Source organism: Primulina eburnea, chromosome 2 (genome assembly GCF_022965805.1).
Source record: "Primulina eburnea isolate SZY01 chromosome 2, ASM2296580v1, whole genome shotgun sequence".
NCBI lineage: Eukaryota > Viridiplantae > Streptophyta > Magnoliopsida > Lamiales > Gesneriaceae > Primulina > Primulina eburnea.
The window spans coordinates 750,194-760,827 of NC_133102.1; the positions used below are offsets into that span (position 1 = coordinate 750,194).

General features: G+C 34.5%; 2 protein-coding genes and 1 pseudogene across 4 annotated transcripts in view; 2 read left to right on the plus strand and 1 right to left on the minus strand.

Moving 5' to 3' along the window:
• LOC140816221 (dolichyl-diphosphooligosaccharide--protein glycosyltransferase subunit STT3A-like) overlaps positions 1-10,634 on the plus strand; it is a 35,696-nt gene that overhangs the window by 7,552 nt on the left and 17,510 nt on the right. Inside the window, exons 17-23 of one of the 3 annotated variants that reach the window (XM_073175328.1) lie at positions 68-211; positions 610-796; positions 878-975; positions 1,725-1,804; positions 2,013-2,100; positions 2,255-2,344; positions 2,430-2,811. In XM_073175328.1, the coding sequence (XP_073031429.1) occupies positions 68-211; positions 610-796; positions 878-975; positions 1,725-1,804; positions 2,013-2,100; positions 2,255-2,344; positions 2,430-2,537 (795 nt within the window). In that variant the 3' untranslated portion in view covers positions 2,538-2,811. Of the gene's footprint in view, positions 1-67; positions 212-609; positions 797-877; positions 976-1,724; positions 1,805-2,012; positions 2,101-2,254; positions 2,362-2,429; positions 2,812-10,634 lie in introns of those variants that run through there. The other 2 variants (XM_073175336.1, XM_073175345.1) reach the window with 2 other exon arrangements.
• Positions 4,751-6,255, plus strand: LOC140824427 (E3 ubiquitin-protein ligase ATL42-like; annotated as a pseudogene).
• Positions 8,144-9,868, minus strand: LOC140824428 (xyloglucan endotransglucosylase protein 7-like). Its single transcript, XM_073186019.1, has 4 exons — positions 9,547-9,868; positions 9,337-9,437; positions 9,029-9,222; positions 8,144-8,732 (listed from the first exon to the last, which is right to left on the minus strand). Exons 1-4 carry the CDS (start codon positions 9,722-9,724, stop codon positions 8,336-8,338), a joined length of 870 nt encoding a protein of 289 aa, XP_073042120.1. The 5' UTR covers positions 9,725-9,868; the 3' UTR covers positions 8,144-8,335.

The following is a 10,634-nucleotide window of genomic DNA, read 5'->3' on the forward strand; positions in this document are numbered from 1 at the left end:
TTCCAACCGGACAGTTCCCTGTACTAGCGCCGTTGTCTTGACTAATTAAGGAAAATACCTGTTTTAGGTCCATTCTGTCTGGGCTGCGGCTGAGGCTTATTCTGCGCCCTCCATTGTGCTGACCTCTCGTTCTCATGATGGCCTTCACGTCTTTGATGACTTTAGAGAGGCTTATGGTTGGTTGCGCCATAACACTGAGGTGGATGATAAAGTAAGTTGGCATTTTTTTCTGCATCCAACATCTATTTTTAATGATTTCTGTTCATTTAGGCCATTACTTGTACGCTTTTAATAATTCTAGCAACTGTACTAGAGTGTTAATTGGTGCTGACTTTTTGCAGCTGAGCATGAATTTAAATTTTGGCTTTATGCCAGGTTGTAGTTGTTCAAGGTTGCATGTATTCCTGCATACTCGAGTGAGAAAAATGTATGATCATGGAATATGAGCTTGATGGACCCCTCTCTTTCTCATGTCCCGACTTCAACATATTAAATTACTTCCATTTATTTCATCATGAGATCATAGGATAATCTTCAAATTGTAACATTTGTGGTGTCCACGATCAATTCTAGTTTCTGCTATTTCCTGATGCTGCTGATTTATTCCAGGTTGCATCATGGTGGGATTATGGTTACCAAACTACTGCTATGGCTAACCGTACAGTTATTGTTGACAATAATACCTGGAACAATACTCATATTGCAACTGTTGGTACCGCCATGTCCTCTCCTGAAAAGGCAGCATGGGAAATTTTCAACTCATTGGATGTAAAATATGTTCTTGTCGTTTTTGGAGGTTAGTTTTTTGTTACTATTTTGTATCAAACTTTTATTTCCCTGGAAAGGTATTTTTATGATAGTCGCCTTTTCATTTTAGGCCTTGTTGGTTACCCAAGTGATGACATCAATAAGTTCTTGTGGATGGTTCGAATAGGAGGAGGTGTATTTCCTCACATAAAGGAACCTGATTATTTGGTAAGAAGTTACAAGTTAATGCTGGGATTGCTATGCCTATCAAATGATGATTTCTGCTAACTATTGATGGCAGTAGCATACTACGTTATATTTAATGTCTGGCACAACAATCAAATAACCACACTTACAGCAATATCTTTCCTTTTGATGACTGTAATATGTTTGTTTTGTATTTTTTTATGTATCCCATAAGCAAGATAATTGATTGTTGTATGAGTTCAGTCTATGGAAAATAGTGTTTGAAGATCCATTTACGACCAATCTATTCAATCTCCTCTTCCAAACCATCAACCATCCAGCATTTTGGCTGGATAAGTTGTCAGTACTATTTAAGTGAAAATTGTTCTATTTCCTGAAATTCATTTGAGCTTTTATGATAAATAAAAGAAACGGAGTAGAAGATGACTTATGACTGTCAAGTTTGGAACTTCGCAGGCGGTGCTTTAAAATTATATATTGGATTAGTTGGAAAAAGAACGAGAGAAATAATATATATTACTTAATTGTAAATCGAAAGTAAATATGAAGAACAACATGAAATGAGACGAGCAGAAAAGCCAAATGGCAAAGAAAGTGGCGTGAGATAGAGGGGTGAGCAACCAATATATGACTGATACCATTTAATAACTTTCTACTTTCTGCATTTTGCTGATTTCTGCATTTCACTGATACCATTCAAAAGCTGTCTACCGTTCGTAGATGGATACCGGCTGATTTCTGTTTAATCCATTCTATCATGTGTCTGACAGAGAGATGGTCAGTACCGGATAGATTCTCAAGCCACTCCAACTATGCTAAACTGTCTCATGTACAAACTTTCATATTACAGGTGCAGTTTTATTTGAAATTTATGTGAGTGTTATTTAATCATCTTTACCATAAATTTATTGTCTACCTTGCTTTATGTTAGTTGTTCCACATCGGTTGAATAAAAGATCCGGGAGTTGTATATATGAGCTTGGACAATCCTCCCATCTAGAGCTAGCTTTTGGGGTTTGAGTTAGGTCAAGTCTCAATCTTAACAATTCATCTTGTAGGTTTGTAGAGACAGATGGAAAGGGCTATGACAGGGTGAGGCATACTGAAATTGGGAAAAAATATTTCAAACTTACCCACTTTGAAGAGGTAATTCTGAGGCTGAAAACACTTTTCTTAGCAATCAAAACTATACTGCATTACCAAGCATGACATCACCCAAGGAACTTTTTCTGCATAATACATCCCATTTCTTGAATTGGATCGTTTTGCATACTTCCTCCATGTTATTATTTTGGTCTAGGTATTCACCACTCACCATTGGATGGTCCGGATATACAAATTAAAACCGCCAAGGAATAGAATTCGTGGGAAGACCAAGAAATCTAAGACGGTTAGTTCAATCTGTTAGTATTTTATCTAATTATTCATGTGAACGTTTATCCTAAATTTTATTATTGCCTTATTTCTAATTGCAGCAGAAAGTTATTCCAAAAGAAGTGGAGCAAAGAAAAATCCCTGGCATTAGCTTCACTTGGTACACTATTTATCAAGATCCATCTGTACCATCGCACCTTTTTACTTGAATGATACGCGGTTGGATGAGAAAAAGCATAGGGTAACCAAGACATCGTCATGTCTTCTGTTCTTGTTTGCTTTTGAGTTAGACACAGTTGATGGGAGGGTGGTTAAACCATTTTTGACTTGCTAACTAACTATACACAAGTTATGAATCTGACAGCCCTCGCCTTTTCAAGTTAGATCTTTCATATTATCTTTGGTAGAGATATACAAGCAATTTTAGGAGATGATATTTTTGAAACAAACCCGTATTTCTCTATTGCTTCCTTAGTACCTGAATCCCCTCGTCTATCTCATCCCTCGACGGATGAATGCTAATTCCATTTTCACTTGGTCGAAATATTCCGTTTTCAACATGATATCGCCTATGTTTGGATTACAATTGGATCAATATTCTCAAGTGGGTTCGGGGTTGTTTGTGGGTTTTGGTTATATACAACTAGCTAACAATTTGACGGGTAGAATGTGAATTAGATTGTGGTTTTGATTTCAGACATACGGATCCAACTCATTTTTTTACAATAAAATCGAAATTCACATTCTAAAAGTAATTTTCAAATGATAATCTAGTTAATAATAATCGATGTTGAAATTAAGACATCTTAATTTATTCTTTCCCTTGCATAAATTCGAGGTTACGATTCATGTCAATAAAACAAACTCATTAAGCAAGATATATATATATATATATATATATATATATATATATATATATATATATATATATATATATATATATATATATATATATATATATATATATATATATATATATTCGACGTGGATCTTTCATAATTATTAAAAATATTTGTTTGAAAATAGTATGGAAAACATGAATGTAGGTGCAAATTTCCCGCACGTCTCATGCCATTGTCGACATTATTTAATACAATCAAGCATTCATTACACGTAACTACTTATTTATATATGTGTTGTGATATGTCCATATTGAGCTAAGCATGCCGGATTATGTGTGCCGGTCTTTCATTTTTAACAATTCTTGATTCTAAGAGTGAGTGAAGATTAATATTTGACACCAAATTTAATTCTAAAATTAAATGTGAAAGCGCATATATTGATGAATATTATGAATATCACAACTCTTAGGATAATTGAAAAATAATTTATAATCTATCTTTGTTTTTGTTCATCCTTATCACTTTGTGCATGTCTTGATTTGTGTTGTTAACTTTCATTTGAAATTTAATTTGCCAAACAATCAAATAAAAAAAATTGATAATTAATAATTTATTTTATATTCGATAACAATCCATTAACAAAAATTTAATATGTCAACAAAGAAATTACCGCTCCATACAACATCAATTTTTCATTGAATTAATTCTCGCTTCAATTCGACAAATCCACGGCAGCTATGCGTGAATACAGAAATTATATATTAAATTCTAAACAAATTTGTCACTTGTTCTTGGGACAACAAATGTCTAGAGATGAAGTTTGTTGGGGTCAAACTCAAAGAAAAGCTTTCCCTTGGAAATGAAGAATGCATATAGTTTGTCTTATTTCATTCTTAATTTTTTATTTTTTATTTTTTTGACACAGAACCCACAATCGTTATCCATCAAGGTACACATCAGATTAACGTAATAGTTTGCAAACCATATTAATCAGATAAATGAGACGGGCAAATCCCATACGTAATTTCATTCAAAAATAATAGAGAAAAATTTAGGCAACGCCTACACCATATCATATCGATAAAAGGTTGTTTTTATCAATTTTATTGATTTAGCTCCATTTATTATTCGAATATGTGTGTATCGTTTACGTAATGCTCAACTACTTTATAAATAACTCAAGTAATTGAAATGACAGCAGCACATAATTCCAAAGTTAGTCGTGCGGATTTCGCGATCATCGATCACCATACAAGAAAATATGATTTTTAGGAGTTTTTTCGGTTCTCTTTAGTTAAAAAAAGTTCTCTGTATAATTAATTTTGCCTTTTGTATTTTGATTAAAAAAATTATTCAAATGAAAAACCCTTCTCGATAAATGACTTTAAATTTAAGATGAAATGTTGATATTAAATTTGTATATATCGTTAAGACTGAAATGTTGATATAAAATATATAATTAGACAACATCCACGACACCCTCAAATCTAAACAAAAAAAGAGTCGATGGCTCAAAATTTGAAAAGAAAAGAACAAAGACATTGAAGAAAGAAACAAAAAATAAACTGACAAAGTTGCGTCATATACTCTCAATAATGGAGAGTGGCGTATAAAAATAATCATGCATCCCCATGAAATCAACCAATGTCAAAAAACAAGTCCAATTGATTAAATACTGATGGGCCCTTCACAAACAAGATAAGTACTGATTGGTGGCATTCCAACTTGTCCCAAATCTCAGTCTTTTGTTTCTTTTATTTCACCATGAAACAACACTTGAGCATGAGGACTATATCCTTTCTCCTTTCCCATTTCATTTTCTTCATCCAAAACACCAATTCACAAAATCAAGAAGACTCTTACACCTCACAAGATTCAGTCACCAATTTTCAACCAAGTGTAGCAGTTGTGATTGGCATGCTTTCTGTTGTTTTTACCTTAACTTTTGTCCTCCTTCTTTATGCCAAATTCTGTCACCGGCAGTCCCACGGCTCGGGCGCAGCCGAACAAACTCGAGAATGGCTGGTTCCGTCGAGGACTCATGCCTCGGGGACAGAAAAGACAGTGATCGAGTCTCTACCTTTCTTTCGGTTTTCTATGCTAATGGGTTCGAGAGAAGGCCTGGAATGCGCGGTTTGTCTCTCGAAATTCGATGATATCGAGATACTTAGGCTGCTGCCTAAGTGCAAGCATGCGTTTCACGTCGATTGTATTGATCATTGGCTGGAAAAACATTCGAGCTGTCCTCTTTGCAGGCAAAAGGTGGGGAGAAATGACCTTTCACAAATGGCCTATTCGAACAGTTTTCGATTTCTATGGAATCAAACTGAGTCGATAGAAGAATCCAGTCTAGAGGTTTATGTTCAAAGAGAGGACGATCATTCAAGAAGTAGCTTTGAAAAAGGAAAGAATAAGGAGGAGGATATTATATCGCGACCGATACAAGAAACCACAGATTCGGAGGATCAAAACAAGAAAACTCTCCACAGATTCAACCACAAAATTGTTGTCTCTCATGCTGCTGTAGCGATCAAGAATCGTTGGAGCAACGTCAGCCCTTCCGACATTATGTCACTGAATTCAGAGATGATTAATGATGTAACAAGTTCAAGATTTACTTTTCCGGATTCGGGAAATGATATTCGGATAACAAATACTCAACAAGAGATGGGAAAGTTTGAGAGGAAATATTCAACCCCAGATTCTTATAAACAAAACTACGAAAATTCGGGTTTCGATTCGAAAGCAATTTTGAATACAAACAACAAGATAGATCAATGTCTGAGATAATAGTTCATCCAAGATCTATTGAGTTGGGGACTGTTAGAGATCATACTTCATTTGTTTCGGACACTAATACAAAGGAGGAAAGAATGACAAGGCTTTGGCTTCCAATTGCAAGAAAAACAGTGCATTGGCTTGCAACTAGAGAAACAAAGGCGCCTCACACTAGCCTGCAAACATAACACTGTAAATCATTATTTAATATTTGAATAAATTACATATTCAAACAATTTTGGATACAAATAACCTTATTTTGTTTGGGATTATTTGGCAATTTTTAAGATTCCTTACAAAAATATCGATCATAGTCTCATTATATATGGTATATTATTCACTCACCTACAGAAGAATCCACTGACAAAAGCAGATAACAACATTTTTTAACAACTAAATAATATAATATAATATAATATAAATATATTTTCATAATTAACATATAATATATATATTTATTTTCACACACCGTACCCCACTTCTTGCTTCAAAAACATGGCGTATTTGTGATCCATCTGTCTAGACTTTATGAATCTCATCACATGTTTTGTGCACGTGAATTCGGGTAAAATGGTCACCGATTCTCAGATTTATTACACCATTCTCGCATGTGATCTTGTGCACGTTTTTTGGGTAATCATTAATGTAAAGTTAATTAGCTACTTAAACAAGAAAATTTTATTGCATATGTCGCCGTTAAAAAATTAATTTTTCTTTCGGTTATATACATTTTTGGATCGTCAAGGACCTTTCAATTCATCATCGTGAAATTCTGCTTTGTTATAGATTTGTACTAGTCAAGATTCAACAGCCTATTTGTTTTAATTTTCGGCGTGTATTAGCTAAATTTCAGGCTAATCATGTTAACAAGATAAATAATATTGGAAAAATTAATCAAACTCATCCGAAAAAATATTGTTGGTAGGGATCGGAGAATCATGATCTGTCATATTATTGTATGTGAAATTACACAAATTAAAACAAAAAAAAACTCTCTTATAAATTTTCACGGATCAATTTTGTATGAGGAATATCCGATCTAACTCAAATCATGGACAATATCAATTTTTATATAAAAAATATTAATCAACTCGTCTCACAGATATTCTTATTGCAAATAAATTTGATAAACACATCTCCGATCCTCCCGTCTTAAAAGCCACTTGAGCAACTAGCTTGCAAGGTAATCCCATTAATATTGATAATCACCAGATAAATTCAATAGAAAAGATGATCGGGGAAACCACCATGCATGCATGCATGCATGCCCACGATAATATATAATTTTTTGGGAGTTTCTTGTTTGTTTCACTAAATGATTTGGATAATGATCGTTTCCACCAATATATATACATACCGTAAAGTTTGTGTACACGTTTTTTTAGCAAATTGCACACCAGAAGCCCATCTACGTACCTATCACAATTAAACAGATCTGCCAACTGATCTTATATCACATGATTCAAGCTATTCTCCAGTGGCATCCAATAATATATTGATTCTTAAATTACGATACGTACATATATCGATCTTACAAGATTTCGATATTTGAACGAGTTTGTAATCAGAGTAATCGCTAGTATACATATAAGTTTTGATACAAAACATAATTATGTATTTGAGAGTGCCTTAATTTTTTCCATCAAATCTTATATATATCTGCTCAGTTATCGTTCTGTTTTACTTCATAATTTATCTATCTTAGCTAGCTAGCGACAATATTGGGTTGGGTTGCCGGCAACAAAAGTCGGCATCAAGGGGGGTAAACAGCTATATATGTTCTTCCAGGAAATAGGCTGAACCGGTCTAGTATTCATACAATTTCTTTCTTTAAAACACAAACATAATTCATCATTTAAGTAGAAGAACCGGTATAGTAAACCATATACTGGTTATACTAAATAAAAGGCAAGCATGGCATTTGATTTATGGGGAAGAAGAGAAGTTACGAAGAAAGAGTTTGCCAGAAATGCAGCTTCAATCGACACACACGTACGGTTTCATCCATCCACTGTATCAACTGAGACAAACAAACAGCTGTCAACTATCCCATCTTCCTCGACAAATACTAAACTAGCTAGACAATAGAATCAAGTCCTATTTCAATGAAACCAGCAATATATATATATATACAACAAAAAAATCCTGCCCGATAATAGTAATGATTAAAAAACGTCAAACTATAAACTATCGTGTCCAAGAAACATGAATCTTATGACTTTGTTTACAGAATCCGAAGAATTTTAGTAAATATATATGGACTTCAATTATAATATATCAGTAAATATGGACTATAAACTATCGTTTCCAAGAAACATGAATCTTATGCGCCCTTGGTTTGCAGCCTCCGAAGAATTTTAGTAAACATGGACTTCAATTATAACATATCAGTGTTGTGGCATGAAACAATCTCCAGGAAATAGTCCACGGTATCGTTTCACATCTTCGCAGTAATCGTATATCATATGTTTCTTTCTGAGTGCTTTCATAGCTCCGTACTCGTCTTCATCCAGCTCCGAGCGGTAAATCATTGTATCATACTCGATGATATTCATACTTGGGGGCGGTCTCTCATCATAGTTGCACGCACTTGCTCTAAAATTGCGCAGCTCGGCTACGAAGGGGGAGTTTTGCCAATCAATTTTGTCAAGCCCACCTCGTGTTGCCCAGCTATCGGCGTTCCAAAGACTGGAGTATACCCTCATCTCTTGAAGATTTGGGAACGGGATTCCATCTTTCAGATAGTTATTGTATACCCTTATGGGGACTCTGTCAACATACCATCTGAAACAAGAAATTTGCTCCATGTTAAGAAAAAACTAAAAACGGAGTTAAAAATACAATGTGGATGTCCAGATGGTTTACAGGATGACCCTGACAGGAGTTGTTTATATCTTGAAAATCGGGGATTAGATTGTATAATAATTAGTTTTCATGTGTAATCATTTTTGTAGTAAAAATCGATCCTTCTTTTGACGAGCCATTTGATAGAAACTCAAAAGTTTACCGAGTCCAAATATGCAACTCATTCAGGACATAACATACAAAAACAGGACAAGAAACGTATGAATGAATCTTACATTACTTGAGATGGGCTCCAATATATAGTGTAGTTGTGGAAGTCCGCAGTTGGGTCGAACCAGGGATGAAACTGCTGTTCTCTGCCGCCGCATCCTTGAGAAAATATGTTTGTATGGATGGTGTAGGGCTGTCCCGATACGTTTCCTAGAAATTCAAAGTCTATTTCATCGTGTTTTTCACCAATGGAAGACAACTGCACACCCAAAAATAAAAACCAGGGCCAAAATTATTAGTATCAGAAATCATTCAATTTCCCAAAAACTCTAGAACCTACAGTACTGCACGTGTCCGAGATTCAGGCACTTACATAGTAAGCTGTGACGGTTCCGGCTGAGTTTCCAGGCACCAATTTTATCTGCATCTCAAAAGTTCCAAATAGAAATGTTGTATTGGATTCTATTCCAGAACCTGAAACAACCCAGGATTTTTTAAATGGTTTAGAGAGGGATGGAAAAAAAAGATAACCGATAAAAAAAAACTAACAAACTTGAAGCACAGAAAATAAACTTGTACACACCGGATTCTTGATCCAGGACTAGAGTAACATCGTCCCCATTCCCCTGTAAAGCAGAATGGTGAGCTCCCCAGTTACAGAACATCGTGTTCTTGAACTTACCCTCCACCAAACTTAAATATATCGACACTATCGAAAACAATACGAGAAACGGTAAGCGCAAGACAACAGATATCGCCATTATCTTTCAGAAAAGAGAGTTTTCTTTCTCTCAGCCAAGAATTCGTCTCGCCCTCCAAATGGAAAATTCTTCCGCGGAGCGTATATTATAATGAGCTGTGACCTTATCATAACACCTCACCCAGATAAATGTTTTTTTGTTTTGCATAACGTTAATATCTGTTTTCAGAATATATATATGTATATATATATATATATATAACATGGATTTTTTAATCATGTGTGCATGCTATTTGGGATTTGAGCGCGTAACGAAGGCTTGTGGTAGTGTCTGCCCTCCTTTAATGGAGGTGTTATTGAAAAAGACTGGAGGTTCGCCATCTGTAAAAATGGCAACACAGGTGGAATGTCGATAAGGTGAAAAGACGTGCATGCAACCACCGGTTTGTCCACTGTTAGAACCGATGATTGCGGAGAAATTTGTGGTTTTAGATTAGAGTTTGAATACAAATTCATCAAATCAAAAGAAAAATATGAGATTTATATATAAAAAAAAATCAGTGTGATATTAAAATATAACAAGACTGTTTGTTACTGCGTGCTAAATAGAATAACCAGATTTAAAATATAATATTGATGTTTGATTTGGCGTTTTAACATGTTGGAAACTAGTCAGAGATTCATGACATATATTCGGTCACATCTTAGAGTTAAAAATAAGAAATAAACATGATTCCGTGCACACGTCATCCGGCCAAATTTAAATTTGAGTGACTATCTTTTGACATCTCTCACGAATCTTTATATGTGAGATGAGTCAACTTCATTCATATCCACAATAAAAAGTAATAATTTTAGCATAAAAAATAATACTTTTTCATGGATAACCCAAACAAGAGATCTGTCTCACAAATACGATCCGTGAGACAGTCTCACACAAGTTTTTGCTTAAAAGAAATACTTTTATCATA

Bases quoted from the DNA above. Each gene is read 5' to 3' on its own strand.
- LOC140824428 (XM_073186019.1), bottom strand. From the start codon at position 9,724: ATGGCGATATCTGTTGTCTTGCGCTTACCGTTTCTCGTATTGTTTTCG. The intron at 9,438-9,546 runs GTGTGTACAAGT...GGGTTGTTTCAG, and splicing joins AGTCCTGGATCAAGAATCCG to GTTCTGGAATAGAATCCAAT. The intron at 8,733-9,028 runs GTAAGATTCATT...TTCTTGTTTCAG, and splicing joins TGGAGCCCATCTCAAGTAAT to ATGGTATGTTGACAGAGTCC.